Source organism: Micromys minutus, assembly GCF_963924665.1.
Source record: "Micromys minutus genome assembly, chromosome: 24".
Classification (NCBI taxonomy): Eukaryota; Metazoa; Chordata; class Mammalia; order Rodentia; family Muridae; genus Micromys; species Micromys minutus.
In genome coordinates this window covers 39,451,993-39,472,993 of record NC_137959.1, presented here as the reverse complement: position 1 = coordinate 39,472,993, position 21,001 = coordinate 39,451,993, and the positions used below count along the sequence as shown (strand labels likewise).

The window sequence follows — 21,001 nt, the reverse complement described above, 5'->3', positions numbered from 1 at the left end:
ACAGTGTCCTTGCTCCCCCGGAGCTGGCTGGGAGTAGAAAATACTGAAGTCAGCTTGTAGTTCTCAACATCTACCTTCTGAGTTCCAGACTCTGGCGCTGGACCCTCCAAGATGGAAGGCCCTCCAAGATGGAAGGCCCTCCAAGATGGAAGGGCCTCAGCTGGACAAGCTGAGGGAAGAGGCTTCCTCACCCCAGCACGCTGGAGGCAGGGCTGTCTGCTTCCTCAACAGTTAGCTGTAAGGTTCGGAAACAGGGTCAGCATATCCCAGAGAGCACATCGGAAGGGAAACCCGGACCCCACTAGGAAAGGGTGAGAGAACCTGGCAGGGCCCCAACATCTGATTGTATTGGAGTACCCGATCACTCAACCACCAAGTGGCCAATAAACATTTATTGAGGACCAACTGTGCACTACCCTGGGCTCTGTAGAGATAGGATGAATCAAGAGTCTGCTTTTTGAAGAGCTCAGAGTCCAGTGAGGAGACAGATAAATGTTGCCGTGGGAGGAGCAAAAGGCACGGTGCATTTACTCATTAAAATGCGTTTTAGATCTACCAGCTGTGTGCGCAGAACATCTAAAATACTCCCAGGCCTCTGGAAACTGTCATCTAGTGCTGTGGATGCCCACAGGTGGCGGTCACCAAGTAGACCTGGTTGTGCTAGGGTATGAAGCAGAGAGCTGGGGGTTTAGCTCACTACAGACAGCCTGCCTGGCATGGGGGCGGGGAATCTTAGGTTTAATTCGAAGAACCCCTCACACCCCTAAAAGCCACAATGGAAAGAATTAATGTTTTGAGTTGGATGCTGTGGCCTATAACAACAGTCCCAGCAGCTCAGGAAGTGGAGACAAGAGGATTATTTGGGGCCAAAGATTAAGGTCAGCCTGAATGGCAGAACGAGACTCCAAAACCAGAGATCAGTCTGCTATGGCCCTTTAATCTCAGCAGTTAGATGGCAGAAGCAGGTAGAAATCTCTGAGTTCAAGACTATCCTGTTTCAGCTACCTAGTGAGGCCTTGGTTTTGTTGTTGTTGTTGTTTTTAAAAGTGTAGAAAAAAAGAAAGGGGAAAAGGAAGAGATGGGGGGGAGGAAGGGGAAGGACCAGAGGGGAAGGAATGGGAGCGGGGGAGATAATATGTCAATCACCAATCATGTCAGGTTATTAAACAGGGCGTTCAGTCCAGGGAGCTGTTTTTTAAAGTCTTGGAAGATCTGAGAAGTCAAACACCCTTTGCCGTATCCTAATTCCCTAGAACTGTAGGAGTGATGAGCCAAGGCTCAAAAAGCCATCACAAGGCACAGGGACTTCTCAGGTTTACTTAAGGTCACCAATCACCTGGCTTGGGGATAGAAATCCCCCATCCCCAACTCAATCTCTAGGATTGTCTAGTTGAGAACCATGAAAGGCCACAAGCCCTCTAGGCAGGGGACTTCCTCCTCAGGGAAACAGAAGAGAGCTGGGGAGGAGAAGCCAGCGAGGTTCCCAGTGTGTTCACTGAAGGGGCTTGGAGAGGCTACGTTCGAGGATGAAGAGAAACTTGAAGCATCTGAGGACTGGACTCTGCCTCAGAAGTGGTGTTGGCTGCTGCCTTTCCCAGAATCCCAAGAAGGGAAAGCAGTCAGTCCAGCCCACCCAGATTTCTGACCTTTAGAACGGAAGGACAAGAGCCTGTGCTGTTCCGAGCCACTGTTTGAGCAGCTGGAGATGAACATGTGTCCTCCACACGTGCTTGGGTGTCTGGGAAATGAGATTGTTTGTGTTGTGGAACAGAGTCGGGTGAGGGGACATGAGAGCGGGGAAGGGGTCCACTGACTGATTGACTCCCCAGAGAAGATGGGAAGTAAGAGACCACCAGGAAAGGTGCAGATGGGGGTTTTGGGCAGGGGCAGGGAAGGAGTGTGTAAAGTCCTACAGGAAGAGGGTGTTTGGTGGTATAGGAAACTCCAGAGTGCGTGGTGTGATTCTAGAGCACAGGATAGACAGGAAGTCCATCCAGCAGGCTTTCTCCTGCTGTGAAGAGATAGAGGTTGCTAGGCAGGGGGTGGGAGTGGGGGTGAATCTGGAATTTGGTTTTTAAGGCACCCAAGCTGCTGGGAGTGCCTGTGTGTCCTAGAATACAAACATGAAGCCTGGCATCTGAAACATCGGTGGGAGATGTGGGTGGCACACTTGAGAACTGGGAAGATTTCAGGCAGAGAAACGAGCCTGGTGGGATTGCTCACTGGTGAGAGTTCAGGATGGTGTGATGTTTCTGGCTTGGACCACTCTGTCCAAGGCTGAAAGAGAGATGAAGGAAGGAAAAAAAGGAGAGCAAGGTTCCAGGCTTATCAGAACGGGGATCTCTAACTGGGAATGCCAAATAACAGATAGCTATTGTCTAATGGTTATAGAGGTCAGAGCCTAAGATCAAGGTATCAGCAAGGCCACTTCCCAGCCTCTCGTAGCGGTTTCCTGGTGTCCCTTGGTGTCCTTGACTTATGGAAACATCGGCCTCTGTTTCTGTTTCTACAAGCTGGGGTTGGTAGCAGTATAACAGAGAAGAAAGGTGGAATCCCTGCCCAGGATGGTGTCTGGGGACTGGGGATGGGTAGGCAATGTGTCTTGCTGGCTAAACAACTACATAGGCATTTAAACTACGTCACAGCTTAGAGCAAGCATGGGCGGTCTTCCTGCCGTCCTAGCTCAGAGCCTGTGAGGGTCGGCAGGCATTTGACGGGCGGGTGCTGAGCGCCTGAGTGGTTAAAGTAACATCTGTGAGGCTCTGCTGAGTGTGTGTCCTCTTCTCTCCCACGCCGATCCTCTCTCTGTGCAATGCGGATGTCTCCCAGGCCAGTGTCAGGGGCTGCAGGCATGCCAGGTTGCGGCAGATGGGACCTACTTTGGAGACCCATGCCCCACCAGGGGCAGCTACCTGTGGGTGCAGTTCCGGTGTCTGGAAGGTGAGTCTCCAACTGAGTGGGCATGGGACTTTTTCTGATTTCTCTGGTATGTCAACCTGAAATTCTCCTCCCCAGGTGACATTTTCCCTACAACAGCTTCCCTGTGGCCAGACATCCTGCCTCCTGGCCTGCTGTCTTGGAGCCATTTGCATGCACGTGTGCATGTGTGCATGAGTGTGTGTGTGTGCATGTGTGTGTTTATTTTATATGCATGAATGCTTTGCCTTCTTGTATATATGGGTGCAATATGCATGTGGTACCTGCAGAGGGTGATAAAGCCCCTAGAACTGGAGTTCCAGATGCTGTGAGCCTCCATGAAGGAGCTGGGAACTGAACCTAGATCCTCTGCAAGGGCGACAGGCACACCTAACTACTGAACCCTCTCTCCAGCTCTAAAATTAAAACCCTAAAAGTCACGAAATAACCCACATTATCACCACTTGTAAAAATGTCGTGATAAAGAAGGGAGAGTCCTTCCCTTCAACGTGACAACCTCCATTCCCCCTACGGAAATGCTAGCAATATTGAGAGGCCATTTTCTCTTCACTTTTTAGAAATGTTGGCAGCCATGGCTGTGAGTGAATATATACGCATTTTGAACTAAAACGTAATCATATGAACCATATTAATCTATAGCCTGTCCTTTCTTTTTCATTTATGATATATCCCGGACACATCTCTAAGTCATTTCCTTACATCTTAGAGGGAGGAGTGGCTTGGTTCTGTGACCCAGAGTTTAACCAGGGTCTTGGGTGTGAGCATGGCTGTGGTACTGTCCACTGAAGCATGAGTACCTCAGAAGTGGCCGCGCCACACTGGAGACAGTGACCCCCCCCTCCTCCAGCATCCCTCCACTGCCCATGGCTCCCTAGTGAAGGATGAGGCCCCCTGAGACTTCCCCCATCCTGTGGCGGATGCCACTCAGACTGAGTGCTGTGTGGCTACCACCACAGTGCTCGCCTATCTTGACATGGCCCTGGGATTATTTTCAGAGAAAGAAATTGCTAGTAGTTAGCTAAGTGCATTTTAAGTGCCATCAGACAGCACTAAATTACCCTCCCGAAGATGTGCATTAATTCACTTTCCTACAGAGAGTGCGTACGCCAACTTCCTTTAAGGGTGAGACAACACACTGTGCTATCCTGTGACAAATGACTCAGAAAAGCAACTTCTGCCCAGTGCATTAGCCATGAGGACCTGAGAGGAAAAGATGAATCATTGGGGGTGGTGGGAGGGAGGGAAGACCGAGGGTGATTCTTCCTTTCTTATTGTCTAGGAAGAGCAGGTTCATATTCCTTGGCATCGACTTTGGTGGTTTTGCTAGTGGACAAAGCGTGTCTTTTGAGTTCTGTCAGCTGAAGTGTGTCACTGGAGTGTGTGGCTTAGGGCAGGGGAGGGTGTGGCAACCACATTTTATTCTGTCCCTGTGAACCAGGGTGTTCTGATAGAGCTGTCCTCTGGTTCATGAAGAGGGGGCCAGAGGTCCCAGCTGCACCCTGAGCACCCCTTACTGGTCTCCCAGCTGTACACTGAACATCCCTTACTGGTCCCAGCTGCACCCTGAGCACACCCTCCCAGCTAAGGTTGAGAGTCTGATGCTCTTCTGCCTCCATCCAGAGAGTTTTTCACTTCCAACTTAGCATTCAGGCACAGGAAGGCAGCAGTGCACAAGTTTGCACAGGGCTAGGTAGAGCCCCTGCTAGATCTGCTTGTCTCACCCCACCACACCCCAGCTTTTGAAGTTCATGGCTTACCAACTTTAATATGAAGTAGCTTACTCATCTGCCAACTTTAGCCATTCTTAAAGAAAGCTGGGGGGGGGGGAGCATTGTTTTTTTGTGTTAGTAGTATTAGCCATCATAAAATAGACTTGAATATTCGGTGTCCCAGTTAAATAAGTTAAGGTGTATTATGAAGCTGTAGGCACAGCTCTAGGACTGTCACATAGACCAAAGCTCTGTGATGCCTTAGGTTAAAAAGTTCCAGGTCGTGGGTAGCAAACATGGCCTGCACCATCTGTGCAAATAGAAGAACATGTGTGTTCAGGTGTGCTTGTGTGCCTGTAACCCTCTCTATGACGCAATGCAGGACTGTGGTGACAATGACTGCCACTAGTCATCAGAACAGGGGTCTTGAGGGGTGTGCAGGCTTTTAGGGTCCTGCCAGGTACGTGGCTGAATATCCACTTTGTATGTGAGAGGTCCCACGCTTGACCTCCAGCACCCCATATATCCAGGCATGCTTACAATCTCAGAATTCCTGAGGCAGAGGCAGGAGGTTCAGAAGTCCAAGGTCATCTGAAACTACATCTTGTGTTGTATCATCTGAGATAACTGTCACATACACATGCATACATGTTCAGGTATGTGCCACACACAATAAGTAACCAAGCAAATAGATCTCTCAAAAGTAAATCAGGAGGCAGAGGCGGGTGGCTCTCTGTGAGTTTGAAGCTAGCCTGGTTTACACAGTGAGTTCCAGGTCAGGAGGTGATATATAAAGAGACTGTCTCAAACTAAACTAGAATATAATAAAAATGGTAAAACTATCATAAGCTTTAAATGCCTTGTATAAAGGCGATGGCCGCATCGGTAGTGAGTTTATAGCAGAAACAAACATCGTTGGATCACAAATTTACACATCATGATGCTTCTTGGATCTGCAGGCCTGCGGCTGGTGGTGCCCAACGAGAGCTTCATCTTTGACGATGTCACCATCTCCCTGATGTGGCTCCTTTCTCCCTACACTGGAAACCTGTCCTGTGTACTCAGCATGGGAGATGGCCATATCTTTGACCCCTACTACCCTCCCAGGTAAGAGTGACCTCTGACCCTTAAGGCAGGTTGTATCCGTCAGCTTTCGCTGTGTAACAAGCTACCCCAAACCTGGTGGCCGGAACTGTGCTTTTCATTTCTCATGGCTCTCGGGACAGCTGCCTGGATTTCCTGGCTGGGCTGACCCTGTGGGTGGTGACAAGGATGGCCTCCCTTTCTCACATGTTCCATGGCTAACTAGACATCAGCTGAGGGTACGTGCTGTTCACCATTACACAGGCTGGCCTGGGCTGGATTCCGTGCGGTTTCTAGAATTAAGAGTACAGTACGTGTGTGTGTGTGTGTGTGTGTGTGTGTGTGTGTGTGTGTGTGTGTGCAGCACCCCAACACAAAGCAACCCTTTCTCCCTGACACCTATTTTGGGCAGCAGCTCTAAACAAACACCACCAGCATGTTGTCTCTTTTAGGAGAAACAGATGACACCACACCCCTCCACCCTCACCACACCCGAGTGATCCAGTTTCCTCTGTTTCAACTGAACCCTGAAATTACCCAACCACTTCTGTCATTTCCATTCACCCCGGGATGGTCCCTTGTCAACGCTCTTGGTTTTGCCAGCAGCATTATTAACACCTGACCTGCAGCACAGAAGCCATAGTGTGCAAATGTCACTGTGCTTAGCTCCTCGTTTTCCCTGATTGCCTCCCTCCCTCCCTTCCTTCCGTCCTTCCCTCTTTCCATCCTTCCTTTCTTCCTTTCTATTTAAATCCTTCTTTCCAAAACATTTATTTATTATAGGGTCACGTGCCCATGTAGAGGTCAGAGGATAACTTTAAGGAAGCAGACATCTCCTTCCACCATGTGGATTCTGAGAATGGAACTCAATCAGGCCTGACAGCAAGCTTAGTCACTGAGCACCCCCTCTGTCTGTCTGTCTGTCTGTCTCTCCCCTATTCTCTCCCCCACTCCCTTCTAGATAGAATCTAATTCCGTACTTAATACATATCCCAGGCTGGCCTTGAACTTCTTCCCCTCTTGCCTCATGAGCCTCCTAAAGAATGCTGGGCTATAGGTATGAGCCGCCACACCCCCCAGGCCTCTTACTTGTTTGACTGTTTTGCAATGCTGGGGGTTTGAACCTAGGGTCTCATGCACACTAAGATAGTGCTCTACCACTAAGCTATAGACTTCTAGTTGCACTTAGCAACTTGCTAGTCTAAGAGATAGAAACTTTTAAATTGGACGCCATTCCTACCATGGGTACCTACAAAACCTTGTAGAGAACCAGACTGATGAACCAGAATGTTCTCCTTTGGAAGCTTCCCTTTTGCCTTGTGTTTGATGTCCTTGTTCATACATACGTTGGGCTGCTTTCTTCCTCTATCCTGGAAAAGCCTCTGCATATCTGAGATTGTACTATGGGTCTTACAGGACATTTTATATAAGGCCAACCTTGTCCAAGCCCGGAACTGGGTAACATGTGCCCCCTACTGGCAGGACCGGAAATTGACTGTTTTTCTGTTCCCACCAGGAGTTGCCTTGACACCTGGGCTGTATTGGGGTGACAATCTTGTTGGGAAAATGTTAATTATAAGGCAATACAAACCTTGTGGAGGGACTAGGTACACACAGGCCACTGGAGAGCACAAAGGCAGTGGTTGGGAAGAAGTCTAAAGCTACAGTCTTTTGGATTTGGTTGCAGAAGCAGAGACCTTCCTGATGCTCTGACCCTCTACACAGTTCCACATGCTGTGATGACTCCAACCATAAAATTATTTTCACTGCTACTTCATAACTGCCATTTTGCCACTGTCATGAAGAGTAATGTAAATATTTGTATTTTCTGATGGTCTTAGGCAACCCCGTGAAAAGGTTGACTCCAAAGGGGTCGCAACCCACAGGTTGAGAGCCTCTGGTCTAGGGGAGGGACTGGCTTGGACCTAAAGAAGCAGGTCGTGCCCTGCAAAACACTCATTTACCCTTGTGTTCATGGGTATGAGGGTAAATGAGAAATTCTGGAAAACTCAAACGTATCCTGCCCAGGAAAAAAATGCTTGCCTGTCTGAGGAGACTGTTCCTAGGAGAGGAAAGTGGGTACCTAGGACCAGATATTGATGGGAACAGGAGGCATATGAGTTAAGGACAAATGTTTTGGACAAAGGGCTTGAACATCCATGGGTTCTCTTGCCTGTCAGGAACCTCAGAACCATCCCATTTCAGATACTAAGGGATATTGACGGAGAACTAGACAGACACCATCTGCACTGTCAACCTGTAGCCAAGGGTGGCCCCGAATTAGTAAGCACCAAAGTCACATGAATCCCTGAGAAGCAAGAAAAAGCGATTGGGAGCATAAAGGGGTGGTGACCTGAAAAAAACCGGTCAGGCTTATGCCAAGAACACAAGGATCAGCCACAGATGAACAGGAGAAGGCAAACTCTCCTGGAGGAGAGCCACACATTGATTGGTGGCCTTGGAGTGGGACAAAGGAAGTAGAGAGTCAGTAGATAGGAGGAGGGGCAGGGACAGGAGATGAGGGTACAGGCCGGGAATGAGAAGACTCTAGGCCACATTGGACATAGTAAAATGGAAGCCAAGCTTGCCGGTGAGTTTGATCCCCAGTACCTACATAAAAAAGTCAGGCATGGTGGGATTCATTGTAACCCCAGAACTCGGGAGACAGGAGGACCCCTGAAGGTCACTGGACTACACACACACACACACACACACACACACACACACACACACACACACGTACACAAGTAATTGTTTTCAAAGGGCTGGCAGCTGACATTTTTCAAGGCTGATCCATGCTATTCCTGATCCGATGCTGAGGTGCCACAGTGTGACCTCCCCTGACACAGGGTGTGCTATGTGACATCTTTTTTTTTTCCTCCTCTGTCAAACTTTCTTGTTGTTGTTTTTGAGACAGTCCAGACTAGCCTCAAAAATCACTATGTAGCAGAGGATGGCCTCGAACTTCTAATCTTCTGTGGGGTGCTGGGATCACTGCGTCATCACACCCAGTTAATGGAGGACTGGAGATCAAACTCTGAGCCGCATCCAGGCTAGGCAAACCCTCACCCGACTGTACTACATGCTATATGCCGCCCTTCCCCCGCCCCCCACGCCATCTTGCCTTTGGAGAGAGCGGGAGTTGAGGATGCATGTGTGATTGTTGAAACTGTGTTCCTTTAACCCACCGCTCCCCCCACAGTGTGTCCAGCAACGTGACCCACCAGTTCAGCTCTCCTGGGGAGTTCACAGTGTTTGCTGAGTGTACGACCAGCGAGTGGCACGTGACCGCTCAGAAGCAAGTGGTACTTCGAGAGAAGATGGAGACACCCCGTGTCACTGGGTGCGCTGGCCTGTCTGGATCTGGACTTCTCTGTCAGGCTGTCTTTGGGGAACCCCTGTGGATTCAGGTGCATCTTGATGGAGGTGAGTCTGCAAGATGGAGTAGGTGGAGGGCACATGGGAGGATTTGCCTCTTCCAAGTCCTATCCGGCTAATCTGACAGCTACTTTGTGTTCATTTATTTAACATAGCTACTTTGTGTTCATTTATTTAACACCCGTGGCATCTTCAGGGGGTAAGTACTTGGCCTGTAATGGCCCACTCAGGATAAACTCCATGTTAATCTACCCTAAGCCAGAAGGTTAGTGAGCCAGAGAGAACCCCCACCCTCCCAAGGCATGTCCACAATCCTATCTGAAACTCTGGCCCTCTATACCACTTCCCTCCAGGGGAATTTCAATAGAAAGGGGTGTGGCTGAGAGGAGCTGCCCTTGTCACACAGCCAATGTTGACCACGAGCGTGGCGTCATCCTGTGGCCATGAGGCCAAGCAGTCAGCAGTACACGCACCATACAAGCATGTCCAGAGTTCTGGCGAGGGTACACTCTGATTGGACACAGTGTCTTCTAATTAAACCAGAGGCCGTTCTGATTGGTTACAACATCTGCCTTGATTAGCCAAGGCTTCCGCGCTGATTGGTTACAGCTTCCATTCTAATTTCTTACAGAGATCACTCTAATTGTGCCCACGGGATCCATAACTCCTTAGCGCATCCATTATGGTGTTTGGATCAGTTGCCATCGATATTTTAAGTAGCACCGCTGCTGTCCCTGCCTCATCCACAGCAACGCCTCCCCACAAAGTGCAGTCTGGTTAGAGCTCTGAATGGAACCCTGTCGACATAAATTATGCAGTGCAGAGCTAGGATGATGGAGATGGTGGTGTGGGGGATGTTGAGGATGATGGCGTAAGGATGATGAGGATGATGGTGGTGGTGGTGATGGTGATGGTCATCAAATGAGGAAGGATCTAACCCAGTATGACACCCTTCACTCTGATCTTCTTTATGGGATTGGGATGGGCTCTGACACTCATGATATTCCTTCCTGGATGTGCGCCCGCCCGGGGTAAAGTAAAACAATCTTTCATTGGTTTATTTAGTCTTCCTACAAATACAATAAGTGTCAGTTCTGCCAGGTGTGGGGGGAGGTGGGAATTCAAATGAAAGTGAAAGGTCCTGCTCCTGTAGGGCTTTATGGTATTGCCATCTTCAGCAAATGATCAGCATCACCAATTGTCACCATCATCAGGACTCTCATCACTACCAACAGTATGTCCTCTTCCTTCTCCTCCTCTTCCTTCCTTTCTTCTCCTTTTCATTAGCACCCAAATGAGAAATTTCTTTGACGGTGGCTTCTACTAGAAGGAATACCATCTAGCTGCATACATCACACTTTCAAACTACTACCATATTTGGCATCCAGTTAGGACAGACATCTGCAGCCTGCAAGGATGGGGAGGCCCCATTTGTAGGGAACAAGTTGAGTTTCATAGAGATTTACCTGTCCTAGGAGGTCAGCGGTGGCTGTTGAAGGAAACACCTTCGCCTATTTTGGCTGAAAACAATGCTTGAAGTTCATCCTCCTTCAAAGTTTTTGTGCCCTGCCCCCAGATGCCTCTTTTTCAGTTTCCCGACGAAGGTGGGGGAGGGGTCCCTATCAATGGGATGGTCTAAATATTTGCTATCAATTTCTGGGTTCAAGGGCTTAAATAAATAACATTGGGGCTGCAGCTGGGGCTCAGTTAGAAGAGTACTTGCCATTCAAGAAACCCTGGGTTTGATCTCCAAACTGAGCACAGTGGTACGTCCCTGTAATCCTAACTCCTGAGAGGCCAGCCTCTACTACATAGTGAGGTCAAGGACAGCCTGGGCTACATTAGACCCTGTCTCAAAACCAAGCAACCAAGCAATATAAAAACTTATCAGAGAGGATTCAGAAAGTAATAAATAAAATGAAATAAATAAAATGAATAATCACTTATGTAAGCCAAAACTCAAAATATACTTACCGTTAGCATTTAGGGAGGCGGGTCCATCCTCACTTATTTCTTTGGACCCATATCTATGTCTACTGCAGAATTTGACACCAGAACTCAGCCTGAACTATCTTAGAATGCTTCCTACACAGTTGGTAACAGCCTTTCTGAATTTCCCTTACTCCCGATAGGAACCGGAACGACTTACAGAGTGCTTTCGGGTAATAGAACTCTGGCTGAGTTCATCACCCAGAGGGGCTCACAGCTTTACAATCTGACCCTGGACAGAGAAATCCAGGAGCTGCTGGGCCCTGGGAGGCACCATCTGAAGATCCAAGCTGTCAGCAATAGTACCACCTCCACCCCCTCTGGAAACTTCACCGTCCACTTTGTGGAGCTGCTGTCGGGGCTGCAGGCCTCCTGGGCTTCTGACCACGTGGAGCTTGGGGGGCACTTGTTGGTAAATGTCTCAGTGGCTCATGGTACCCTGGAGGAGCTGACCTTCGAGATGGCGGGACTCAATGTAAACTTCTCCCAGAAGGAGGAGAGCGTTGGGCAGTCGTCCGGGAACTACCACGTGGTGGTTCCTGCTGAAGGTACTGGGGTTGGCAGCGCCCCCTGGCAACCCCCACACACCTTTTTATATTTCTGATTTGGTTCCCCTGGGGCTCAGAGATGTGCCAGGAAAGAGGTTACACTAGGCAGGTATGAGGGTCTCAGGCCTTCTGCCAAAGGTCTGCTGAGAGAACAAAGATTCCACAAGAGAGCCACGGAGACTTTGCTAAACGCAGCCCAAGACCCACAGCCTCCTCCTCCAGCACAGTCCTGACGCTTTTTTCCACCATCCTCTTCTCCAAGAGTCTGGCTTGGAACAGGAAGAAGCCAAAGGATGGAAAAATGAAAAAGATACACACCACACTGGGGCTTTAATCCCCCTGACAACTGGCAGACATATCTGTGCCCCGTGAGCCATGTGGGTCCCAGGATAGATAGGAATGTGGTCCCACGTAAACATGTAAACTTACTTAAAACATTATGAGATTTATTTATTTCATTTATTTATAGTAGCTCAGTTGCCACGTTCTTGAGTTGAACTCTGTGGAAACCATGTCCCCATGTCCTAAAGTTGGACTCACTTGCTGTTCCCATTGAAGCTATTCATTGGACTCTATCCCCTTTTTAGCTGGTAAAATCTGGACCAATCCAGTGGCCTTTCGCTCATTTTTAGTTTAACAGACTTCTTTTCTCCTTGAGGCGAGATGGTCTGGGCCTCTCCAGTAAGAGGGAGGACACAAAGGGTCAGGACTCCATCCTTGGTGGACAAGTTTGAAACTGCCTCTCGTAGTAGTCTCTGAGAGCTCCGGAGACCATCTGCTGGGCCCCTCAGACTACAACCCGCAGGATGATGAGGGCTGTACCTCCCCTTCATCTGGCTGCACGGACACAGCATCTTCCTTTCCCGGCCTGGCCCTGCTCCCTTCACCATCCCTCCCCTGAAGGCTTATGTCTGGTTCATAGATAGTTCTTATCCACACTTGGTTTGCTGTATTTCCCAGAAGCAGACAACAGCCATCTATCTATTCTTACCCTCTCTACTCCCCACCCCCATCCGCCATCACAGGCTGATCCCATAGGGCATGAGTAAAGAACCCGCCTACGGAGTTCTCCAGCCTCGAAGAACCTTCTCATCCTTTGAAGGGTAGCCCTGTTCCACTTTCGACTCACACACCATACCCCACCCCAAGCCTCCTATGTCTCCTTGTCGAGTACCTTCACCTGCGTGCTCCTGGAGTCTTGCCTCAGGCCTGGCACATAGTAGGACTCCTAAGTGCGTAGAGGCTGAGAGATTCCAGGGCTGCAGTCAAGGCTGCCAGACAGGGACACCTAGGGAGCGCTGTCTCCGTTATGTTGTGGAATTTGTGATAACGTCAGTGACTCCTCCCCCACTTGCCTTGCAGGCACCTTCCTGGTCACCGTGCATGTGCAGAATGCTTTCTCAGACCTGAGCTTGGACATCGGGAACGTCACAGTCACAGGTAAGGTGTTTGTACTCTCAGGAGACTAGGACACTGAACTCGCCTGGCGTCTCACAAGGAGCCCTTCAAATAGGGCTGTGAACACAGAGCCCGGTCCACAGTTGCAGACTCTTCTTTCTGGATGCTCTAAAGACATGGTCACAGAAAAGTGTCGTTAAAGTTCTGAATGTGCAAAGATGTTCTTGCGCCGTGACTCCCTGAACTGTGTAGCACGGTGCTCAGACAATATGTTCCCATTACTTTAGGCATTATAATCTAGAAACCATCAGAGTGTAGGAGGCGGGCTGAAGTGTTCTTCACCAGCTCCCGTGATGGCCTGAGGGTGTGGCTCAGTTCTTCCTTAGCATACAGAAACCCCGGACCATACCCTCGTGCCACAAAAACAGTAACGAAATACAGAAGATGAGGGCTGGGGGGTGACTTCGGGTTAAGAGCTTGCTTGTGCAGGTGTGAGAGCCTGAGGTCAGATCCCAGCACTCAGGCAAGACTCAGGTGAGGCAGCTGCACATCTGTCTCCCAGAACCTTGTCACCTGTGTCTCTATCACCTGAATGGTAGACATCTTGGGGCATCTTCAACATGACCACCTTGTTTTTTTTTTTTTTCACATTTGTTTGAGAAGGGTCTTATCCTGTTGTCTAGACTTGCCACAAGCTCTAGGCTCATCTCCTCCTGCTGCCCCAACCACTCCCTGCCCATAGCTGGGACCTTGAGTATGTGCCGTGATCCTTGCATGGCTCTGACTTTATGTTTTATGTTTTCCACCAAAGCTTGATTCTTGTTCTCATTATGTTCACAGCGCCTTCCAGTCTCCAAGAGCTGTCTGGAATAAATGCTGAGGCAAAGAACGTGAGCATCTTTAAAACATCTAACTTCACAAGGAAACAATATCCAAGCACTCTGCTTTGTGTTTTGAGTTGAGGAACTGACAGGGTCCCTAAGCTTTCTTCCATTTGGAAAAAAAAAAGCCCCCAAACATGTTTTCTAACCACTACAGGGCTAGGTTGTTAAAGCAAAAAGACCCAGGGTTGAGGGTTGTGTAGGTAGGCCTTAGGAAGTAAATAGCACACTTCTGTTAAAAAAAAATAATAGGCAAAAACAGTTAATGATAGGCGAAATTAAAAGATATTTCTAATTAAAATTATAATGAAGCAGTGCTCAGAGGGAAATTCATAGCTGTTAGCACCGATTTGGGGAAATAAGCTCAGGTTCTTTGGTGTTGACGCCAGGGTCTTCAGTTTGCTGATAACAAAGATCTACTGTGCACCTGCGGTGCTCAAGAATTGACATCAGGGGCTGAGGCGTGATGCCAAAAGGCAGACGTGCTCTCTGCCTTCCCAGAGCTCAGAGAGAAACGGGTGAAAGATGGGGACTGAGAGTTGTGTGTCTGCTAGGAACCAGGCAAACTGATAGCGCATGTGCACTCACAGGTGTGCTCAGAGGGGACAGGAGGATGGAGAGGATGGCTCAGTGGGTAAAGCTCTTGCTCTGAGGTGTAAGCTGAGTGTGATAACAAGCACCTGTCTGTAATCAAGCCCGATGCCCCGATAGGAAGTGGAGACGTAAGAACTCCCGGGAGCACAAAGGCCACTTAGCCAGGCATATACAGTGGAGAATAAGAGCCGTGTCGTGTAAGAGCTGTAGAAAGCAAGGACTGACACCTGGGGTGTCCCCTGACCTCCACGTACACATGACACACACAGGCCATCAGAGGGTGACTTCCGCTGTAGCCTTGTGTGATTCTGGGTCAAGGCTCGAGCGACAGGACCCATGGCTAAGTTGTTTGTCCCATCAGCTATTCCTTCCAGAATTCGACCCTGGCCCGCTGATACCTCTTCTAGAGCTGACCCACGCTCTCCATGGCTGCCCAGCTGGCACCGTCTGTCACTCCTTCTGATACTTCTGGGTGGTCCCACAGGGAAGCTTCCCTGTCTCTTCCATGTCTCTGTGGGTGTCAGATGCTAGCAAATCATCCCAGGGACAGATAGGCAGAGACTCAGAACATGGCTGGAGGACACAGGCTCTTGACCCGCTCTGAGACTTGGCTGGGCCCTAAGCCTTACACGTGTGTGAGTATGTGGGGATCAGAGAACAACCTCTGTTCCTCGAGAGCCATCTATCTACCTTGGCCTTGTTTTCTAGGCAGTACTTCTCATTATCCTGGAGCTCAGCACAAAGTCTAGTCTGGCTTACCGGTGAGCTCAGAGATCCATTCATCTAATTTTTCTTTCCAAGGCTGGGGTTACCAGCCACCACCCTTGGTAGGTTCGTGGAGGGGGTGACTTCATATCATTGTGCTTGCAAAACAAAGACCTTAATAACTGAGCCACTTCTCCCCAAATCCCTCAAGGCCTATATTCCTGACTGATTGCCTCTGCCTTCTAAATTCTCCTGCTTCCTCTAACTGGATCCCCTCTAAGGAAGCATGCGTGGCACTCTGAGTGTTAAGTGTCTGTTAATGTCCCTTAAGGGCAGCAGTTGGGTCTCTGTTACCATGTCCCCCATCAGCAGCACAGGCCCTGGTCCAGAACGGCCTCTATCCATGTAGGTGACCTCACAGTGAGTCCTAAACCTACACTGAAGATAAAGCTATGTACGCAGTGAGTCTTAGGAAGGCACTCCCCGCCTCCACAGGGAAACCTGCGAGCAGATGACCATCCAGAACCTTCTCTGCTCTTAGTCTCTCCCTGTGGGTGCTACTCCGGGGTGGTGGGGTAGGTTGGTGGTAAGGTTGGCGGCAGCACTGTACAGCGAAGCTGACTGATGAAGTGTTCTTTCACTGGGGGACTCCTTCCTCTGCAGAGCCGCAAAGGGGACGCAAAGGTGTTCGCTGGGCCTGAACTGTACGTGGACCCTTTCACAGAAGTCACACTGGGCTGGCCGGATGATGACCCGGGCCTGGACTTCCACTGGTCCTGTGGTAGGTAGTGTGACTCTGCTGCCCACCGTTTCATTGATGAGAGCACCGTCAGACTCGTCTGTTCTCTCTTTGGATACAGCCCATGCCTGACACTGTCTGCCCGTGTGTGGCAGAGTGTAAACCTCAGAGATAGGCATGGAGGCAACAGCAAACCAAGGAGAGATGGTGCCTGTGAATGTGTGTGACAGGGGCCTGGGGAGATTTAACAAACAGTAACAAAACCTAAAAGCCAGGTTGCTTTGTTCATTCATGTCACCCACTGACAAATCCAGATGAGATCAGTGACCAAGAAAGGCCTTCTCTGAGAGGGTCAATCGTTTCTAACTAACAACATCACACACACCACACACATCACACACACACACACCACACCACACACACCACATATACACACCACACCACACACACATACACACACACTCACACACCACACACACCACACACACACCACATCACACCACACACACACCACACCACACCACACACACATACACACACACTCACACACCACACACACACCACACCACACACACACACACACACACACACACACACACACACCAAAATAAAATGGGACACCTGGAGGGTGGGGGGGGGGCTTACTCCTGCAACCCTGTCAGTCAGGAGGCAGAAGCAGGAAGTCCGTGAGTTTGAGACTTAGCTTGGGTTGTGCAGCCAGACCCTGTCTCAATGAAACAAATCCATTGGCAGAAGATTTGCTAAACTAGAACATCCACGGTGTGTTGGGCTTAGGGATGCTGTGCCCAAGCGCCTTCCCATCTCTCTCAGGACATTGCTGGGCTCAGTGGAATGCCTGTGTGGAGAGGCAACTGCTCTACACAGACCAGAGGTTGCTGGTGCTCCCCACCTTCTGTCTGCCACCTCCCAACTCCGCCGTCACCCTGCATTTGGCTATCCTAAGGGGCCAAGAACTGGAGAAAGAAACAGAACAGTGCCTCTACGTGTCTGCTCCCCTTGATCTTGAGCCTCAGATCAGGTGAGGCATGTGGGTGCCACGTCGTCAGCTGGCATCACCGGGAGGTGGACTTTAAGGGTGGGTCAACCAGTCTCACCCATGCTCCCATAGGGGTGGCATCCTGGGGTCTGCCGGGGTCTAGCCTGGACACAGGATCGGAGTTCTCAACTGGAAACAGGGATATCTGGAAGGTGTATGCTAAATAAACGCAGACTACTTTTTGGGTATGAGCTGACAGGTAATTTTTCTTCCTTTTTTTTTGTTTTTTTAAATATTTATTTATTACGTATACAGCATTCCACCTTCATGTATGCCTGCAGGCCAGAAGAGGTCACCAGACTTCATTACAGATGGCTGTGAGCCACCATGTGGTTGCTGGGAATTGAACTCAAGACCTCTGGAAGAGCAGACAGTGCTCTTAACCTCTGAGCCATCTCTCCAGCCCCTGACAGGCAATTTTCTAAGGCTTAAAGTTATTCCCCCCGCCCCCGTGTGTGTGTATGTGTGTGTGTGTGTGTGTGTGTGTGTGTGTGTTCTCTTTCTCTCTCACTTGCCCACAGCTTGAGGCTGTACACACTCTGCATGCTTTTGCACACTCTGTTTTTCTTTGTGCTTTTCTTTTCTCGAATGCCCACACTCATACACATCTCTGTTCGTTCCCCCTTTTATTCTCACACACTCTTACACTCTTCATACACACCTCACACATAGCTTGCACACACCACATGCACTCTCCTCTCCCTCCCTCTCTTCCTCCCTCCCTCCCTCTCTCTCTCTCTCTCTCTCTCTCTCTCTCTCTCTCTCTCTCTCACTCCCTCACTCACCTTTCTCCTGCCCCAGTCTTTTATTGACACTCCAAAAGCAGGTAGAATAAAAGGACACTGTATAATCATTGCCAAATCAAATTCAAAAGAATAACCACATCCCACAAAGAATTAAGAATTACAATTGTTCCTCACAGTTTCAAGCTTCCCCTATTCCCAGGCCTGAGGCCAAAATAGTAATAATTGCAAACATCATGATTTAAGCTTTAACTTTGAACTTATTTATATTTCAGAGCTCAGAGCTCCAAGGTCAGCTACTTGCATTTTCCTGTGAAGCTCTAATGATAAATGACATGGGTAAAGCTGCCAGGCCGTGGCCAGAGTCAAGTTAACCCCTAACTCAGCAGTTCCTCCAGCTTTCTGTTCCTGCACATTGCACACAATGACTCTCCTAAGAATCCCAGTATTTTGACTTAGTTTTACTAGTATATAATTAATTCCATGCATTCTATAATCTCAAATGTGCAAAACTTATTTCATAACTTTAATAACGTTTTCCTTTCTTGGGGTCCCAATGTCGGCTCTAATTCATTTTCTAATAACTACTTCAAACTTTCTCTGCAAGTCGAGCATTAATCTGGAACTACCATAGTACAATTATTACATCGTTTCCAAGATGAGAGCACACAGCACACACCTGGGCCATTAGGACTGTGCTGTGCTGGGCCCCTGTGCCTCAGTTTCCAATTGTTTAAGAATCATTACATCAAGAAACATCTAGTTTCACAGAATCCACCAGAGCAGGAGAACGGAATAGGAAAGTCAGATATAGTAGACTAATTATACACACCAAGGCCAACTGAAAAGTAGTCACTGACAAATGAAATCTGTACAGACATTGTCCAGGGCTAAGGTTAGGAGAAATGGGAACAACTGTTTTTTACAAAGAGCTGCCTTGGGCTATTTAGATGTCTCCATCCCAGCCTACTTCAGGCAGTCTCTTATTTCAGATGACGAGTCCCCTGGAGAGATGTGTCTCCTGCTTCTCAGGGTCCCAGACACCATCTTTTTTCACAAGGAGCTGTCTCCATCCCCGGCCACTGCTGGCAGTCCCTGTCATGGTATGCTGTCCCCAGCAGGGATCCAAAACAAATGGCACAAAGGGACAGCAGAAGCCCATGACAATTTCTTCATCCAGGGAACAGGAAAGACTCCATCTGTAAGATATGGAGTTTAACAGAGACTCAGAGGAAGGGCTTGGGGAGGAGGAGGAGAAAGGGAGAGGCAGGACCTTGCAAAGTCTACCACCCAGGAGCTACCCAAGGTTCCAGAGCAGGAGGGGACATGTTCCCAGCTTGATTCAAAACAGTTTGCTCTCACAGACTCGGTGTAGCATCTTACAGGAGTCAAGGTAGAAGCTTGAGGTCACTGGGCCTGTGAGCCAGCTGGAAGCAGATGGCTCACGGTAGTCAGAAACTTATCACGGATGAATAGGCTTCCTCTTTCACATGTGAGTGAACAGGACTAACCCAAATGACAGTGTGGAAGTGCCTCTGGTCTGCAGAGGTAAGACAGAGGATGGCTAGAATCCCCTCTGTGGAGAGGGACAGAAGCTATGGCCTTGACTAGGGGGTGCTGATTCTGCCGAGCCAGCCCTTTGGTAAGAAATAAATGAACAACCTTGTGCTCTCCCCAGCCCACCATCTCCCCCTCAAACCTCCTGGGCCCCCACCAATGCTTCCCACTGGTGGGAGCTGAGACCTTGTCTCTGCAGGGAGGGCTGGAGAACAGCCTGGAAGGTCTGTAGAAACCCACCAGCATACTTGCACTAGGGAAGACACTAGTAAGAGAATTAGGAAGTTTGACAGATTCATGGAGTTAAGACTGAGAGGACTTGGGGAGACATTAAATGTGTAGCTGATGTTGAAGTGACCTGTCAGGGGCTCCAGGGAGGGGGGAGGTATCAACCTTTGACTTCACACACACACACACACACACACAGAGAGACCCCCCACATGCATACACATGCACACATATACACATATACCATACACACATGCACGCATACACATATGCAAGTACAAGACACCTGTGGACACACTCACATACACACACATGCAGACCCATGTGTATACATACATGCACATACCTGTGTACACACATACACAATGCATGCATGCACACATGTCTATACAAACACATGTACACATGTACACAGACACCTGTGCATATACACATCCACACATGCACACAGACCTGTGTACATCCATACACACATGCATGCACACGCATACTCACACATACACACACACCAAAAGCACAAGAGAAGGACCAGGGTTTGGACTCTGACTCATGGTTCATGTTCCATCCACCCACTAAGTGCGCCACCCAGGACCAATCATGCATGTCCTCTGAGCCTGGTGTGCTCCCAAGTGCCCTTGGGGCTCTGACATGTCACTCTCAGAGCTACTCTGAGAACCACATGTGTGCTATGAAGCCACCAGCACTGGCTTTCTCCACCTCCTTTACAGCTAAAGGAAACAAGTTCTTATAACTTTAAGCAGTTCATACAAGCCAAATCTTCCTTAGTGACAGGGTTAGGATTGGAAACCAGGGACCTGTCCTGCACCCCTACCCCACCCCCACATCACTGCAAATGGAGTGACACGGAGATCTGGTCATGTCTCGACTCTTCTTCTGTCTGCAGACCAAGGCTCTGTCCTGGCTTAGGTTGGAGCTTTGGTGCATTTATTCCATCTTTCATGTGGACAAAGGCCATGTCCCACCTTCTCCACAGGCTTAAGAACTGGGCAAAGACCAGGCAAGTGGTCATGATGTTTGAGGGAGCTTTCTCTCTTTATTCTCCGTACCTTCCAGGTGTCAGAGGAACTGCCGGCCAGTGAAAGCCGACCAAGACATTCTGCTCTCTGTCACTGTGGGAGATGAAACTCCCGTGGCCATGTTCAACTGGTATTTAGATGATGCCTCACCAGAGAAGGTGAGATGTCAGAGCCACCGAGGTCCCATGGGGCCACACTGTGAAGGATGCTTCTTTCTCCTTCTTCTCCTTCTCCTCCTCCTCCTCTTCCTCTTCCTCTTCCTCCTCCTCCTCCTCCCTTTAATGTATGTGAGTACACTGTCCCTGTCTTCAGACACACCAGAAGAGGGCATTGGATCTCCATTACAGATGGTTGTGTGCCACCATGTGGATGCTGGGATTTGAACTCAGGACCTCTGGAAGAGCAGTCAGTGCTCTTA

General features: G+C 49.2%; 1 protein-coding gene across 1 annotated transcript in view; it reads left to right on the top strand.

Moving 5' to 3' along the window:
- Positions 1-21,001, top strand: part of LOC308436285 (polycystin-1-like protein 2) — a gene marked incomplete at both ends in the record, with an annotated part of 77,495 nt that overhangs the window by 3,419 nt on the left and 53,075 nt on the right. The window contains 9 exons of the mRNA XM_080937146.1: positions 2,830-2,940; positions 5,606-5,753; positions 8,932-9,155; positions 11,240-11,644; positions 13,007-13,084; positions 13,883-13,932; positions 15,886-16,003; positions 16,793-17,000; positions 20,621-20,741. Of these exons, the coding sequence (XP_080793272.1) occupies positions 2,830-2,940; positions 5,606-5,753; positions 8,932-9,155; positions 11,240-11,644; positions 13,007-13,084; positions 13,883-13,932; positions 15,886-16,003; positions 16,793-17,000; positions 20,621-20,741 (1,463 nt within the window). The remainder of the gene's footprint in view (positions 1-2,829; positions 2,941-5,605; positions 5,754-8,931; positions 9,156-11,239; positions 11,645-13,006; positions 13,085-13,882; positions 13,933-15,885; positions 16,004-16,792; positions 17,001-20,620; positions 20,742-21,001) is intronic.